The 18632-nt window shown below is 36.3% G+C and overlaps 1 protein-coding gene across 9 annotated transcripts in view; it reads left to right on the top strand.

Annotated features, from left to right (window-relative positions):
* Positions 1-18632, top strand: part of ANKRD26 (ankyrin repeat domain containing 26) — a 98718-nt gene that overhangs the window by 46095 nt on the left and 33991 nt on the right. For 8 of the 9 annotated variants that reach the window (XM_008002608.3, XM_073018811.1, XM_073018809.1 and 5 more), the window contains 5 exons: positions 6566-6636; positions 10969-11135; positions 13388-13540; positions 15700-15733; positions 16323-16464. In XM_008002608.3, the coding sequence (XP_008000799.3) occupies positions 6566-6636; positions 10969-11135; positions 13388-13540; positions 15700-15733; positions 16323-16464 (567 nt within the window). The remainder of the gene's footprint in view (positions 1-6565; positions 6637-10968; positions 11136-13387; positions 13541-15699; positions 15734-16322; positions 16465-18632) is intronic. The other variant, XM_008002609.3, reaches the window with a different exon arrangement.

Genomic DNA, 18632 nt, shown 5'->3' with positions numbered 1-18632 from the left:
TCAGGTGATCCACCCACCTCAGCCTCCCAAAGTTCTGGGATTACAGGCATAAGCCACTGTGCCCGGCCCTTTTTTTTTTTTTTTTTTTTTTTTGGTACAGAGTCTCACTCTGTCGCCCAGGCTGAGTGCAGTGGCATGATCTTGGTTCACTGCAGCCTCCGCCTCCTGGGTTCCAGCAGTTCTCCTGCCTCAGGCTTCCTGGTAGCTGGGATTACAGGCACACACCTCCATGCCCGGCTAATTTTTGTATTTTTTAGAGACAGGGTTTCACCATGTTGGCCAGGCTGGTCTCGAACTCCTGATCTCAGGAGTTCTCCTCCCACCTTAGCCTCCCATAGTGCTAGGTTTACAGGCTTAAGCCACCATGCCCGGGCAGTAATTTTTAATTACTATGTGGTAGACATAGTCTTTTAAAACAGCAATTCTGAAACTTTTTGGCTTTAGGGTCCTTTTATACTATTAAAAATTACTGCATAGAGGTAACCAACACACTGAATTAGTTAGTCCCATTCCCATGCTCTTTTAAAACATTTTACTGTATATGTATACGTCTATAAATAATACATAGAATTTGTTTTCATGTCCTAAAATTGTATATAAATGGTTGTACACTGTATATATCATTCTTCAACTTTCTTTTGTTTGTCTAGCATTGTATTTTTCAAATCTACCCATATGAACACAAGTTGTTCTGGTTCAAGTTCTTTATACTATTCCATTTTATCACTGTACATTTAAACTCTCTTCATTCGGATAAACAATAATTAAATAAACATAAAAATCAGGCCAGTCGTGGTGACTCACGCCTGTAATCCCAGCACTTTGGAAGGCCAAGGTGGGTGGATCACGAGGTCAGAAGATTGAGACCATCCTGGCTAACATGGTGAAACTCCGTCTTTACCAAAAATCCAAAAAATTAGACATGGTGGTGGGCGCCTATAGTCCCAGTTACTTAGGAGGCTGAGGCAGGAGAATGGCATGAACCCGGAGGCGGAGTTTGCAGTGAGCCAAGATTGTGCCACTGCACTTCAGCCTGGGTGACAGAGCGAGATGACGTCTCAAAACAAACAAACAAACAAAAAAACATAAAAATTATTGTGGGCCAGGCGCGGTGCCTCACGCCTATAATCCCAACACTTTGGAAGGCTGAGGCAGGCAGATCATGCAGTCAGGAGATCAAGACCATCCTGGCCAATATGGTGAAACCCTATCTCTACTAAAAAATACAAAAATTGGCGTGGTGGCACACGCCTATAATCCCAGCTACTCGGGAGGCTGAGGCAGGAGAATTGCTTGAACCAGGGAGTCGGAGGGTTGCAGTGAGCCGAGATGGCGCCACTGGACTTCAGCCTGGTGACAGAGTGAGACTGGTCTGAACAAAAAAATAAATCATTGTGGATTTCATTTTTGAAATGAAAATCATGCTTACCAATGAGGAGAAAAGTGATCTTTGTTTAAGTGATTTTTAGCTGTTGATAAGTACTATATTAGAAATTAAAACTGAAAAATAGAAAATACATGCATGTACAGCCATGCATTTGAATAGGCTTTAGAGCTATGACCCATGAACCATTAACCTGTGATGTTATGATACATCCTAGCTTCGAAAAAGTCTACTGTACACTTCTGAGAAAATTAGAGTGAAAATGTCAAATATATTATGCATTATGCAACCTCTTGTACCCTTGAATAGATATTGAATTCTAGGGATTCGTAGATCAAAATACAGAACCACGGTTTTAAACCATATGTATGGTTTGTAGATGTCAAATGGTAAATGGTCCTTTGATGAGGAAATGGCCTTTAAAGTTTCACTTCTATGGTTTTTACTTTTTTCTTTTGCTTGTCTTAAAAAGTTTAAATCCAACAATTTTGTTTATAAAGAAAAAAGGAAAACATTTTTGTTGTATATTCACTTCTTGTTTCATGGCACTGAGTACTCTCTGGATCAAATGTGAACCTAGATTTATTTTCAGGTGGGAACAATTAGGTCACTTAAAGACATCATTTTTTCTTTCTTTTTTTTTTTTGTTTGAGACGGAGTCTCGCTCTGTCGCCAGGCTGGAGTGCAGTGGCACAATCTCGGCTCACTGCAACCTCTGCCTCCTGGGTTCAAGTGATTCTACTGCCTCAGCTTCCCGAGTAGCTGGGACTACAGGTGTGTGCCAACACGCCCAGCTAATTTTTGTATTTTTAGGAGAGATGGGGTTTTGCCATGTTGGCCAGGATGGTCTCGATCTCTTGACCTCGTGATCCGCCTGCCTTGGCCTCCCAAAGTGCTGGGATTACAGGCGTGAGCCTCCACACCCGGCCAAGCCCATCATTTTGTCTATAAATTTCTGATGTTTATCCAAGGCTAAACAGTAAATTCTGAAGATACTGGTGCATTGAGGAAAGAGCATTTCATTGTAATAAGTTTTTATTTGAAGTTTATTAAATGTTTTTGTCTTTAGAACACACCCACACATACACACACAAATACTTCTATCTGTATTTAAACCTAAAACAGTTAGACATAAAGTTTGTTCATAAAAAAATTCATATCCCTGAAGAATCTTTAATTATTAATAAACAAATCTCTTACGGAGAACAAAATAGGTAACAGGTTGCTGAGTGAATCAAAGTAAATAAGTAATACTAAAGTATGAAAACAGAAAAAAATCTGAGAGATGACAGTCAGTTAAACTTCTGTGAGCAAATGGCAAGTAAAGGACATGTAAAATACAGTTCACCATGGAGGAGTAGTGTGTTTGTAGGATAGAGGTTGACATAGGACTGCTTCTATGAAGAAAGTTAGTCAGATTTATATTATTTACATTCTAATAAGTAAAAACTTTATTTTCAGAGTTTTCAGATTGGGACTTTACTAGCTTGACCCTCAGTAATACGACTTGCCAAAGACCTAGGAATTTGAAAATCAATGATAAATATCTATCTGTATCACAGTCAGTGACCAAAAATCAGTCAGCATCCACAGAACTGGAAGAAATAGCTAAAGAAATGATTACTATTGGAGCTGAGTTTCTATTAGAGAATGATACTCTCCATGACCTGTGTGAATCACAGCTACCAGCAAACAAAAAGCAAAGAAGGTAACACAGAAGCACAGAGAATTCAGTCCTAGAGTACTTGACTTCATAATATCATAGTTATGACTTTTAATTTTTATTTTATGTTTTGAGACGGAATTTTGCTCTTGTTGCCCAAGCTGGAGTGCAATGGCATGATCTCAGCTCACTGCAACCTCTGCCTCCCGGGTTCAAGCGATTATCCTTCCTCAGCCTCCCAAGCAGCTAGGATTACAGGCACGCACCATCATGCCTGGCTAATTTTGTATTTTTAGTACAGACAGGGTTTCACCATGTTGATCAGGCTGGTCTTGAACTCCTGACCTCAGGTAATCCACCCACCTCACCCTCCCAAGTTGTGGGGATTTCAGGCGTGAGCCACCTTGCCCGGCCTAGTTATAACTTAAAAAAAAATTATTTTTGGCTGGGTCATGCCTGTAATTCCAGCACTTTGGAAGGCTAAGGCGGGTGGATCACCTGAGGTCAGGAGTTCAAGACCAGCCTGGCCCACGTGGTGAAACCCCATCTCTACTGAAAATATGAAAATTAGCTGGGCGTGGTGGAGGGCGCCTGTAATCCCAGCCGCTCAAGAGGCTGAGGCAGGAGAATCATGAGCCCAGGAGGCGGAGCTCGCAGTGAGCCAAGATCACACCATTGCACTCCAACCTGGGCGACAGAGCAAGACTCCATCTCAAAAAAAAAAAAAAAAAAAAGAAGGAAAAGAATCATTTTTAGCAAAAGTGTACTTTGTGTTTACTCTCCTTATATAACCTACAACCAAACAAAATACCTTTTAGCAGGGCATTTGTATTCTTCCTCTAATCAAAACAATCTATGAACAACAAAGAGAATTAGGAGAGAGAGCAATTTTGTTTAGGCTAATACGAAACATAAACTTGAGAGTCAGGACCAGGATTATATTTAGAGTTTTGGGACTGGATGGGAAACTAGGTAGAGATCTAAATATTGCCTACTCAAGCACAATGTGGTTTTTATGCTTTATTTTTACAGCTCTGAATTCACAAGTATTAGTTATAACTACATGTAATGTAACAAAGAAGCACCATCCAAATCAAATATTATTTCTTACAATTTCTATGGCTTTAGATATTATAGAATGGTATTAGTGGGAATCGTTGAGAATTTCTCTATAGTGTATCCCCAGCTGTGTACACAAAGTCTGTCACCTTATTTTAATGAATAGTTGTTCACTAGGAATATTTGTTTTAAGGAGTGTTCTATCATTTAAAAAACATATATGAAGTTCAATTTTATTAATAATTATTTTAGGACACCCAGTCTATTGATTAATTGCATCTAATGTGTTTTACTTTATGTACCAGTTTAACTCAGTGCCCTTAATCATATGATCTGGTCTACAGTAATAAATTATATAATTTTTTTATCCCAATAGTTTTGTTTTCTTTTCCCCCTTGTAAAATTAAGGTTGTATTTTACAGAAGATGATCAGCTGTCTCCTAGAGTAGTGACTGCAAGCTATAAATCCAGAGTTACTTGCCTATACCTATATATGCTTGTTTGCCCTTATTTCTTCATGAGCTTGGTACATCCAAGAAGCAGGACTTTTAAAATAAAATAACTAATGAAATCCCTCAACACAGGAAGACATGAAACGGAAAAAGCATGAAGTAAACAACTTAAACAGTGCCTATAGATTGTTTCACTTCTCATTTAATACCTTTTATAAAGTAATGAATAGAGTCTAGTTCTCCAGGGACCCAGATATATACATGTATTCTTTTAATAAAAATTCACTCTATATTGGGTACTGATATTCTATATCCTAAATATTTTTGGAAACATTCCCTCAGTTTAGGCCTACATTATCCTTATTTTGCAATATTGTCTTCTAATTCAGTTCCCTTTATTTATTCATATGCCCTTGAAATTCATCCTCCTCACAGTATTTAGGGTGATCTGTCTCCAATGCAAAATAGGACCTCGAGTCCCTCTTGAAAACATAAATGTTCAAACATCTTAAGATTACCTATAAGGCTTTCATCATCTGACTTCTGCTTAACTCTCCATCTTTAGCCCTTTCCCCTTTCTGCCCTTTTCTCTGGGATTACTCAACTGCTGGTGATGCTCTCCTCGGGTGCTTGTATTTTAGACAAATACGCTATCTGAGGCTTCTTTCCCTCTCTTGTTGCTGCCTTGCATGCTGTTACCCTTTCCTGCCCTTTACCCCTTTTAATGTGGCTAACCTCACTTTTTAAGTCTCAACTCAGGCATGATCTCTAGAAAAGCCATCTTTGACACCTTTTATTTACTTACTTTCTTTCTTTTTTTTTTTTTTTTGTGGTGGAGTCTCACTGGAGTGCAGCAGCATGATCTTGGCTCTCTGCAAACCTCCGCCTCCCAGGTTCAAGCGATTTTCCTGACTCAGCCTTCCAAGTAGCTGGGATCACAGGCACCTATCGCCAAGCCCAGCTCATTTTTGTATTTTTAGTAGACAGGGTGTTTCATCATGTTGGCCAGGCTGGTCTGGAACTCCTGGCCTCAAGTGATCCACCCGCCTTGGCCTCCCAGAGTGCTGGGATTACAGATGTGAGCCACTGTGCTGTTCTTATTTACATTCTTTAAACCCCAGTGTTTAGCACTTAGCAGGAACTCAGTAAATAATTGTCAAGTAAAATAGATAAAGACTGTTTATACAAAGATAACTTGAAAGATTGTCCTGTACCGTCTGGGGAGCAAGGGCATAAACATATAAATAAAAAATTTACAGTTCAGATGGAAGAGATACAGTACAAAGATAAGGTACTGAGGCAGCCCCAAGGAAGGAGACACCTGTTTATCAGGGGGAAGATAGCTCTAATCAAGGAAGACTTCACATAACTCTCTTAGTCTTAAAAGATGAAAAGAAATTTGTCAAAATAGCAGAAAACGTTTCAGATGTAAGGAGCATGATGTACAATGATAAAAATGTAAAAAGTAACAGTAATTTTGGAACTCATTAATAATGAACAACACTCTTTGTGCCTTGTTGAAAAGATACTGTTATAGAGAACATTTACAGTGTTACTTTATATATTCCTACTGTATCATAAAATTTTGTTTTGTTTCTGACAGTTTAGCTCATTTATGTTGGGTGAATGAATTTGTGAGTGAATCTTTGAGACGTTTGTATGGGTTGAACCTATTGTCTGGAATTGCTAGTCTCCCCAAGTGGTTTGTTGAAGTTTTGGATAATAGTTGAAGTTTTAATTAGATACTTCATTAAGCTGATACTTAGAAGTATTTCTTACTGAGAAGTAAATGTTCCACTAAAGATTAGGCTTCATTCAAACTTTTTGTGATTGCACCACTGCACTCCAGCTAGGGTGAGAGTAAGGCCCTGTCTCAAAAACAAATAGAAGAAAACCCTCTCAATTTATAAAATAAAAATAAATGTTATTTTCTATTTCTATGAAGACTATACCTTTTACCTAACTGTTCTAAGTAGTTTATTTAACTAAATATTTGGATTTTTTCAGCTGGACATGACTTAGAAGTGGCATCAGAAGAAGAGCAAGAAAGGGAAGAAAGTGAAAATCACCAGCCACAGGTATTATATATATTGTTTTAAATTTCTGTTTTAATATTGTTTTCTTTGCTTTAATGATGTAACATCGTTCAAATGAAATTACCTTTCAGACTAGCCTTTTAGAATCAATAGATCATTATTTAATATTTAGTATTAAAAACATTTAGACTAGTTAAAATATTCTTAGAATGTATCATAACCTATAGCTAATCTTTTATTTTTGTTTTGTTATAGTTAATCTTTACCCTTGGAATTGAAGCCAGAAATTTCCTGAGTATTGTTTCCTCCTTCATTTTTATAACTTCCTTACATGATAAAGATGGTAACATCAAATATTGAATCATATTATTAAACAATAGAAATTATGAACATTTTAACACTGATGGCCACTGAGTTGAATTCATCTTAAAGAAGTAATCATTCCCAGTGGTTCAGGATTTACATTCTTATATTCGTGGTCACTAATTCCAAGGTTAAAGATTTATTCTGCCTTGTGATCTCTGTCAACTTCAGTGTCTACATTGAGGGAAAGAATGAGGTCAGAAAATCAACCCAGTTATTAAGAAAATCATTCCTTTTAGAATGGGATCTTTCCACTGTTAGGATATAAACAATAACTTTCTGATTATTTCAGTCTAGGAAATCAGTAAATATTACGGAATTTTTTTATCCACTATTAATGAACCTTAGAATATATAAGAATTGGACTTAAGCTGATAGCCTATACAGATGCATAACACCATATTATGGTATATAGTTTCAATCAAAATGTAAGGATTTGCTTTTCTTTCTGATTGTTGTTTATTTTGGCTCCAAATAATTTAAAGTTTCCCTACTCTCCAGTTAGAAATCTTTGGAAAAAGTACTTAAATGCACTGTAGGGGCTCAGTATTTGAGGTATGGTAGGGTAAAATCTTTTTAAGTGAGGATGCCTTTGTAATGCTACAGATCATCTGCTAATTTATTTTTGGTAGATTTAACACGTAATGAATTAAGTTTAATCCAAAGGAACAGTGAAACACTTAACTTTGCTAGTTCATGCTCTTCTTCTATTTTAGGCTAAGGCAAATTAGTTTTTACTTCTTAGTTACTATTCCAGTGATTTGGGAGTAACTAAATGTAGATTAAGTTTAACAGTTAAATTTTAATTATTTCCTAATTGTTCTTTGTCCGTACTTGATTACTCAAGGATAAAGTTATTTTAAAAACATGCACCCTGACTGAAAAGACATCTGAAAAACAAAACAAGCAAATTAATCTTTCACTTTCACGTCTGCAAAAAATGTCTCAAGAACCAGAACTGAATAAGGAGTGTGATAGAGAGGATGTATCTGTATATTCAGGACTTCCTGGTGTGCAAAACAGTGAAGAAATGTCAACCAAACAAGGCAAATTAGAGTGGAAAAATAACTTAAAACTCATCACAAATGAGTTAAAGCAGAGCTGTGGTGAAACTTGTGAAAAATACAAAATTACTGCTTATCCTGGGGAAGAGCCACTACATGATAACTCTAAAGGAGGCGCAAACTTAAAGGAAATACCCTCTTCTTTGACAAATAATATACTTGATTGTGATGAAAAAGATTCTCCTGTCTCTGTACTATACCAGGCATTGCCTGAACAAAAAGAACCCAGTCTCGAAAATGGCTTTTCATCTCCTTCATACTCTGGGTCCACAGACTATGCCTGCCAGTCATATTCTAAGACTTATTTAAATGAAAATAAATTAGGCCATGGAAATGTTAACAAACCAGACACTGAACATGTTTTTAACACAGATGAGAATTTTTATAATGATAGAGAAGATAAAAAAGTAAGGAACCCAGTAGTAGTTACAGGTGAAATGAAAGAAGAATTTGATATGCAAATGACAAAAAATATGAACCAAAGTACCACTAATTGGAAATTAAACGTCAGACGTGTGCCTCAGTCTAGTGATCCAAAAAGACCTTTTGATTTGATCTGCTCCAAAGAAATGAAGCCTATGATTCAAATAAAAAGGCACAGGATTTCTGCGGGTACAGACGCTTATAAGAAAACAAAACCAATACAGAATTTGTTCCAGAAGCCATTATATGATCATTGCAGTGCTCATAACGATAAAAGCATGGAACTTGAATTAGAAAATGTGAGGTCTTCTCTACCACATAGTGAGAGAACATCAAAAGTATCTCTAAAAGAAGAATTACGGCAAGATATGCAAAGGTTTAAAAATGAGATAGGCATGTTAAAAGTAGAGTTCCAGACTTTGGAGAAAGAAAAAGTCCAACTTCAGAAAGAGGTAGAGGTTTGCTTGCTGCTACTCTTTGTTTTTTTCTCTATCAATTATTTGATCCATTCTGATTTTTTGCTTTTGAAGAGCTCAAGTATAAAGTGGTGTTACCTAAATATGTAATTGTGTATAGAAATAGATTATTTCTGCTAAGTAACAGGAGTTAAGGAAAACGTTCTCAAAATCTTTGTTCCTTAATCAACTTAAGAAGTCTATGAGTCTTTGCTCTTCTAAGTGACATATGGACTGGGAAACTAATTTAGCCATATACCATGTGACCTTGTGAAGCAGTATAAGTGTAAAGGAAATTGCTTTATGAAAGGCAATAAGTGCTAGGGTTTTTTCCCTATTGACTTAAAAATGAATTTCTTTTATTTAAACAACAACATGGCAATACAGTGGGAAAGAAGCAGTGACTGAGAAGAGATATAAAAATGTTTCCAGCCCTGAGAATTGTAACAAATATTCCCAGCCAAAGGGATCTTTTTAACGCGAGCTTATCTGTTTGACTCAAACTGTTAGAGTTTATAATTCCATTCTGATCACTTTAAAGATTTTTGACAACAAATACATATACTTTCACATATTTTTTAAATCACCAGTCAAATATTTCTGTTGAACCAGACCTTTACATTATGTTGTTTAATAAAGTATGATAAGTTTGGGCATGTATAGCATATAAGTAGCATAAATCCTCAGCCAGCAATTCAGTATTTAACTCCAAAGTAGAAAGCTGAGTTCTGTACATGGAGTTTTAAAGATAAACAATAATCTGCAGATATTCTTCTTTTTCTTTCTTTCTTCCTTTTTTTTTTTTTTTTGAGACAGAGTATCACTGTGTTGCCCAGACTGGAGTGCAACGGCATGATCTTGGCTCACTGCAACCTCCACCTCCCAGGTTCAAGCCATTCTCCTGCCTCAGCCTCCTGAGTAGCTGAGAATACAGGCGTGCACCACGACACCTGGCTAATTTTTGTATTTAGTAGAGACCAGGTTTCACCACGTTGGCCAGGCTGGTCTTAAACTCCTGACCTCATAATCCGCCTTCCTTGGCCTCCCAAAGTGCTGGGATTACAGCGTGAGCCACCGCGCCTGGCCGATATTCTTCTTTAAAAGTAAAAGTAGATGAGGTTACCCACACCCTGCTATGGCTTTAAATTACTTTGCCAGTGTCACGCTTTTAATTCATCTGATTAATTTGATGAATTTATCTGGTAATTTATCTGATTCAGCATTAATGGAGTTATATCATCTCTTCTGGTGCCATAAAATGCTAGATAATGCCACTTTAGGAGCTCTGGATGGATCATTTAATCTTTCTTGTTTTACTCCCATTATCAGTAGATAATGGGGCTAACTTAGATAATTAATACTTATACTGTGTATCCTCCAACTATAAAATTTTATGGTTATTGAATGTGAAATTTGGGAAGCATCTCATTCTCCAGAATTCCACACCAGCAACTCAGCACTTTCACTCTGTTCCTTATGTTGTGGCAAACTTTGGTTTCTGTGTTTCAGTGAGCACCTTCGCCTTGTTGATATCCCAGGATCCAAATGAAAAAAAGAATTATGAAAGACACTGGGGAAAAGAATAGCTTAGTGCAGAAAGGGGAAAGATTCCTTTCTCTTCCTGGAGCAATGTCACATCCTCTACATCTGGCTGCATAGTGTAAAATCCAGGTGGTAAAGGCAGAAGAAGATGCATCTTATGTCTTTGTCTTTTTACTTCTCTGTTTCTGCCAGTAAAATGGAGTGAAAATTCATAGTAGATAGTGAAGATTGGATGGGAATAAAAGCACAAAATTAAGAAGAGTCCTTGAAATTTTGGAAAATTCTGTTTTACCCAAACAGAAATGAAGCAGACTTTACAAAAATTTCATTAATAAAATTATAATAATAGCTGATGATTATATAACAATTATGTATACAATGATCCCATTAAAGTAAGCAGGAAATATTTTTATTAGCTAAAGTTATCATAGTTAAACTGAGTCAAATGATAAACTCAGTGAAAACAGAGAAATTCTTTTTGTTGAATAAAGTAATAGCAATTCCTTAGTATCAAACTTTCATCGAAGGTTGAAGAAGAAAGGAAAAAACACAGAAATAGTGAAATGGAAGTATCAGCAAACATACATGATGGTGCTACTGATGATGATGAAGATGATGGATTAATTCAAGAAAGAAGGAATGGAGAAACTGATCATCAGCAATTTCCCAGGAAGGAAAATAAAGAGTATGCTAGGTAAGCCGATAGCATATTTAACAGCAGACAATTGTTATTGTGCTATAAAACTAATTCTAATTTGGACTAATATTCATGATTAATGAATATTATACTTTTATTATACAAGGGATATGCAACCTTGTCTTGTAATTAGAAAAAGGCAAATTAACAAACAATGAGATACCAGTTGTTTCAGTCATATTGATATTTTATTTAAAAAATAATACCCAGTGATGGCAAATGTGAGAAAAAAGACATTCACGTACACTGTTGGTAAATGAAATTGGTAAATCCTTTCTGAAGCATAATTTAGTATGTATTAGAATTTCAAATATTTCCTATCTTTAACCTAACAGCTTCACTTCTGGGACTAGATTCTACAGAAAAATATGACTTATGTAAAAATGTACACACACAAGGACATTTATTATATATTATGTATAGTATACAGTAAGCCTATATGTAATATATATAACATGTTAAAGATAAATAATATGTATTTTAAGGATATTTATATAAACACATTACATATATACATATGTATGTTAAGGATATTTATTATAGTATCCCAAATGTTGGGCTCTCAAATTAATCTGAATTACAATCTGTGAATTCACCAGTGTTTGAGAAAGCCCTACACAGAGGGATCTGTAGTCCATGTAAACATTTCAGTATATTGGGTATTTTTAGGGGCTCACGCTCAACTCTTAACACAGTGGGAAATTTCAGTCTCTGTAAATTATGTAGGTATAGATAGTGATATCCTTGTGCATGTTTTTAGACCATAAAAAAGTAGTTATGACTGGGCGTGGTGGCTCATGCCTGTAATCCCAGCACTTTGGGAGGCTGAGGCAGGTGGATCACTTGAGGTCAGAGTTCCAGACGAGCCTGGAAAACATGGTAAAACCCCATCTCTACTAAAAATACAAAATTAGGCAGGCGTGGTGGCAGGCGCCTGTAAACCCAACTACTGGGGAAGCTGAGGCAGGAGAATCGCTTGAACCTGGGAGGCAAAAGTTGCAGTGAGCCAAGATTGTGCCACTGCACTCCAAACTGGACACAGGGCGAGACTCCATCTCCAAAAGTAATAATAATAATAATTACAGATTTTCTGGTGGTAAATCTAACTAGGCTAAAAGTCTATAAAAGTTACCAAATTATTTTCTTTTCTTTTTTTGAGATGGAGTTTCGCTCTTGTTGCCCAGGCTGGAGTGCAGTGGCGTGATCTCAGCTCACTACAACCTCTGTCTCCCATGCTCAAGCAATTCACCTGCCTCAGCCACCCAAGTAGCTGGGATTACAGGCCCGCGCCATCACACCAGACTAATTTTTTTGTATTTTTAGTAGAGATGGGGTTTCACCATCTTGGCCAGCTGGTCTTGAACTCCTGACCTCGTGATTCACCCGCCTCAGCCTCCCAAAGTGCTGGGATTACAGGCATGCCTCCGTGCCCCACCCATTGTTTTATTTTCAAACAAAATCATAACTAATCAGAATATTGTTATTTTGGAGCTGCATATAATGACATACAGGTATTCTAAAAGTAAGGGTTTTTTCCCCCACCCGGATATTTTCCTAATTTCTTCTTTCATGTTATATGTGTATCATTCTATTTTTAAAACTTTGTTTAAAAAAAAACTTCATTTAAGTGAAACATTATATTTAAAAACAAAACCAAAAATATAGCCCAAATCTAATTGTTACTTCCATGTCTAAAGATCATTGCTTGTGAGCTCTAGCCTTTTACTGTAGCATTCAAGTTTAGTGTAGCATTCACCTCTCTCTAGTTTCTTTTTTTTCTTTCAAGTTCCTAGGAAACATCTAGACGCTGTGGGCCTAATCTCTGCTCACCTTCTATCTCTAAGTAGAATGGTTTTCTCTCACTTTTTTGTCTTGTGAACTCCTCTATTTTCTCTCTTCTGTTTTAAAACTGTCGTTATGCTCAGATGTACCTTTTCATATATTAACACTTACATATCACATTTTATCATAATGGTATGATAAAATTATGGTTTTTGAAGCAGGGAATATACATTTCCTCTTATGTTGTTGGTAATTTGTGTTTTTTGAATTAGTGAATGAATTGAGGTGGAGGAAATGTTGGAATTTTATAAAAGTTTTTTGTTTGTCAGAATTATTAGAAAACATTGGCTTTTTAATGGATTTTCAAATTTTTTTTATTCTTTTTTGTTCCTTAACTCTCTTTCTGCATTTTGTTTCTTTTTTTCTTTTTTCTTATATAACTGTCATTTCCCATGGATTTTTTAAAGTAGTGGTCCTGCCTTGCAAATGAAGGAAGTAAAGAGAACCTCGAAAGAATCTGTGAATTCACCAGTGTTTGAGAAAGCCAGTTTACTAACTGGTGGCCTACTGCAAGTGGATGATGACAGCAGTTTAAGTGAAATAGATGAGGACGAAGAAAGGTAAAATCTGTGATTTCTTTATTTCTCTATGGAGGAAGGTTAGTAATAATTTTTTTTCTGAAAATAGAATGACGTAGTCTCCCAAAGCAAGAGAATATCGACTATTTCCATGCTGCCGAAAGATTAAGATGAGGACAACTTTGACAAGCAGTAGTTTCAATAAATGATCACCATGGAGCCCTGACTGTAGTGGATGGGCTTTGAAAGCATTTGAGAGAACTTGGACTGAGAATCAGTAGGTAAACGGGTGGTAACTGAAGAAGAATGTGGGATTCAAGGGAGCCTTCTTTCTTTTTTATTTTAAAATGTAAGCTTTTAGAGTATATTTACATGCTTTTGGGAGTGACCCAGTAGAAAAGGAAATGCTTATGAAATTTAGTTTTGTTTGCATGTCTAAGCCTCAGAAAGCTTGATCCATTATCTTTTAAAGATTTATAATAAACTAACTGTTCTTAGAAATTCTATTTATGTAGTTTTTTGCTGTATAAAAAGAGATTGTTCATTTAGAATTGTTTCAGAAATGGAATATTCTTATATAATTGAATGTGTTGATGATGATCTAAAAGTTAAACTATCATATATGGATTTTAAAAAATTATCTAATAATAAACATGCAAACCAGGTAGGTCATACTGAATTGAATTTAAATAATTCTTGGTAATTGAAGATATCAGAGTACTTTTAACAATAGCATCATGAACAGCTATGATTTTGTAAGACTAAAAGATCAGGTGTATTAACTTAATAGTTGTTTAGATTCTGGGGAGAAGGGGAGGATTTTGTTTATGTACAGTAGAAAATTAAACTATTGACAATCTATCACAGACTTATTTTTAGAGTATAAAGTTCTAAAATATTAAAAACCATGTTGCCTTATGCTAATAGTATCATTGACATGTATGCTCAATAAGGATTTTTTTTTTTTTTTTGTCAGAGTCTTGTTCTGTTGCCCAGGCTGGAGTGCAGTGACGTGATCTCAGCTCACTGCAACCTCCGTCTCTTGGGTTCAAGCAATTCTCATGCCTCAGCCTCCCAAGTAGCTGGGACTACAGGTGCACACCACCATGCCTGGCTATTTTTTGTATTTTTAGTAGAGACAGGGTTTTGCCATGTTGGCCAGGCTGGTCTTGAACTCCTGACCTCAAGTGATCTGCCCACCTTGGCCTCCCAAAGTGCTGGGATTACAGGCGTGAGCCACCATGCCCAGCTTCAATAAGGATTTTTGAATGCATGAATAAAGAGTTGAGTAGATGAATGAATGAACGTTAATGAATTTCTTTAGAAAAAATAAATGTTGAGCTTATTGAAAGTAGGTTTCCAAATTGGCTAGATATAAGGTCTTTTTATTTTAAAATTATTTACAAGATTAAAAAATTATTATTTATAATTATAACCAGAAATAGAATGAAAATATAGATTCATCTGCTATCATATCACTTAAAAACATTTGAAAATAAATATTACTTTCACAGCATAGCAAAATAAGTTTCGGAGCTAGAATTTTTGGGTTTGAATTTTGGGTCTGCTACTGACCAGCTATATGTGCTTGGGCAAATTACTTGGCTTTTCTGTGCCTAGTTTCTTCCTTTATAAAATACCTAATATTTTATCAACCTCACAGAATTATTGTTAGGATTAAAATGAGTTTAACATATGTACAGTGCTTAGAATAATGCATGGTACCTGCATTTGAGTCCTGAAAAAAGCTAATATCGTCATTCAAAAAGGGTTTCCCTCACATAAGGGTGTTAAGTAATATATTCCACATAGGTTTTAGTGCCAGTAAAAGCTTGTTTTTATTGAAAAGGTCAATAGCAAAAAAACCTGGTGTATTTCTTTCTATTGAGTAATGCAAGTAACACTGTGTTTTCCTTTTGCTTTGACTGTCAGGAAGCTTGATCTAAATTTGTTTGTTATGATATTAGTATATTTTTCTTGTCCCTTACTTTTACTTTTTCTGTTTATAGTTCAATACCCCTTGTAGAAAGTTATTATCTTTTATGTTACCTGTAAAAAAATTCCTGTAAACTTTATGAATAGGGTAAATAAATTACAAATGCAGAGCTTTTATTTAAAAAAACAATAATTTTAGATATTCTTTGCATTTTACATATTTACTATTTGCCTGAAAGGTATGTTTTTTGTTTTTTTTTTTTTAGGCCTAGTAAGAAAACGTCTAATGAAAAGAACAAGGTACTGTAAAAAATAAATTATCAAAGTTATTGTTTAAAAAAATACATTATAAAAGATAAAGTGGGCTGGGCACAGTGGCTCACACCTGTAATCCCAGCACTTTGGAAGGCTAAAGCAGGAGGATTGCTTGACTTCAGGAATTTGAGACCAGCCTAGGTAACATAGTGAGACCCTTGTCTCTACAAAAATTAAGAAAAAATTAACCAGGCATGGTGAGCATGCCTGTAGTCCCAGCTACTTGGGAGGCTGAGGTGAGAGGATTGGTTGAGCCCGGGAGTTTGAAGCTGCAGTGAGCTATGATCACGATGCTACACTCCAGCCTGGGTGATAGAACAAGACCTGGTGTCAAAAAAAAAAAAAAGAAATGAAAAAAAAAAACAGATAATCTTTTGTTGTAAAGACATTTACTTTGAAAAACTGATTAAGAAGCACTAGCCGTTGATAATATATCCTTTTAACTAAAATCAGTTCTTTTAAAGAAATACCTGTGTTTTTGCTCATATAGAAAGATGGATAATTACCACTTCTGTATGTGCTATAAATATTTGGGGGACATTTTGAAACAGTGTTATTTATTTCAACCCCATAGGTCAAAAACCAAATACAGTCTATGGATGATGTTGATGACTTAACTCAGTCATCTGAAACAGCCTCAGAGGATTGTGAGCTGCCCCGCTCTAGTTACAAGAATTTTATGTTGCTCATTGAACAACTTGGAATGGAGTGTAAAGGTAGGCCCATTGCAGAAATTTAAGGCCTTTTTATGTATCCCACTGTAATGTATGCAAAATAATAAAGTGAAATGTATGCACACTTAGCATACATTATGCTGTGTTTAATTGGTGGCTACGATGCTGCCACTGTGCAAAGCTGAAGAGATCTTTATATAATATATTCTTGATATTATTCCTTTGTTAGCTATGTTTTTTGCAGGGATTTTTTCCTCCCAGTTTGTGGCTTGACTTTTCATTCTCTCTTTTTTTTTAATTGTTTTGTTGACTTTTCATTCTCTTAATGGTATCTTTTGAAGAGCAGAAGTTTTTAATTTTGATTAAGTCCAGTTTATCTGTTTAATTATGGATTTTGCTTTTTGTATCGCATTTAAGAAGTCTTTGCTTAACACAGGGTCACAAAGATTTCCTCCTATGCTTTTTTCCTAGAAGTTTTATAGCTTTAGGTCTTTCTTTGGGACAAAATCTCACTCTGTCACTCAGGCTGGAGTGCACTGTAACTGCAACCTCCACCTCCTGGGTTCAAGCGATTCTTGTGTCTCAGCCTCCTGAGTAACTGGGATTATAGACGTGTGCCACCGTACCCAGGTTTTTTTGTTTGTTTTTTAAATTTTTTTGTTTGTTTTTTGGGTTTGTTTGTTTTTTTGTTTTTTGGGATGGAGTCTCGCTCTGTCACCCAGGCTGGAGTGCAGTGGCACGATCTCCACTCACTGCAAGCTTCGCCTCCTGGGTTCACGCTATTCTCCTGCCTCAGCCTCCCAAGTAGCTGGAACTACAGGCACCTGCCACCAGGCCTGGCAAATTTTTTGTATTTTTAGCAGAGACGGAGTTTCACCGTGTTAGCCAGGATGTTCTTGATTTCCTGACCTCGTGATCTGCCCGCCTTGGTCTCCCAAAGTGCTGGGATTACAGGCGTGAGCCACCCACCGTGCCCTGCCGGCTTTTTTGTATTTTTAATAGAGGCGGGATTTCTCATGTTGGCCGGGCTGGTCTCAAACTCCCGACCTCAAGTGATCCGCCCACCTCGGCCTCCCAGAGTGCTGGGATTACGGGCATGAGCCACCTTGCCCAGCCAGTTTGGGGTCTTATATTTAGGTCTGTGATCCATTTTGAGTTCCTGTTTTTGTATGGATTGAAGTATGGATTCAAGTTCATCTTTTTGGATATGGACATGCAATTGTTCCAGCATCATACGTCAGAAAGGCTAGCCTTTTCCTACTGCATTTGCCATTGTGCCTTTGTCAAAAATAAGTTGACTGCATACATGTGGGTCTACTTCTCAACTCTATTGTGTTCCATTGATCTACAGATACTCCTGAGTTTTATCTCAGGTTTTTGGTTTTTTGTTTTTTGGCTTATAAGCTGTGACTCTTTGTTTTGCTATCTTAGTGGTTGCTTTAGGATTTATAGTATATGACTTGAACTTATCACAGTCTACCTTCATATAATATCATACCACATCATATATGTATAATTTTGTTATAGTTCTGGTATACAGTATAATTATAATAGTAGGCTTTCATTTTTTTCTCTCCTAGCCATATCCTTTCTGAATCTGTGGGATTATAGTTAATTTATTAAGTTTAGGAAGTTTTGGCCAATTTTTCTTCACTTTTTTTTTTCTGTCTCTCTTCCTCCCTCTTTGGGGGCTTATATATTAGCTGCTTGGATTTTTTTCCATAGTTCATTGGTGTCTCAAAGTTATGAATCTTTTCTTTTGTGATGGTTCATCTGTGTTTATTTCCATCTAATTTAGTTTTCATCTTTGACATTGTAATTTGCATCTCTACAAGTGCAATCTGGTTTTTAAAAAAATATCTTCCATGCCTCCACTTGTCTTCTTGAGCTTTATTTTGGGGTACAGTTGAATTCCATATAAACAGCTTGATTTTTTCCTATCTTGCTTCTATGATTTGGGCTAATTTCCCACTCCTGAGGCAATACCTTTCTGATTATTCATTGTCTTGAGAAGTATGAGTTTTTCCAGCCTGACTGTGGGAATGAATACTCTTCTTGGTGCTGTGGAAGCACCAGGCAGGATTTCCTCTCTTTTTTTAGGTGGTTTTTTCTTTGGTTTCAGGTAGTTTCCTGGCATACATGCACTGTTTATTACACTGCTCAATACCCAAGAGGGGATCTCTGCAGATGTCCAGGGTTCTTTCTCTGTA

This window comes from Chlorocebus sabaeus, chromosome 9 (assembly GCF_047675955.1).
Source record: "Chlorocebus sabaeus isolate Y175 chromosome 9, mChlSab1.0.hap1, whole genome shotgun sequence".
In the NCBI taxonomy this organism is placed as follows: Eukaryota; Metazoa; Chordata; class Mammalia; order Primates; family Cercopithecidae; genus Chlorocebus; species Chlorocebus sabaeus.
The sequence above is the reverse complement of the archived record's forward strand: the minus strand, read 5'-3'. Positions and strand labels throughout refer to the sequence as shown.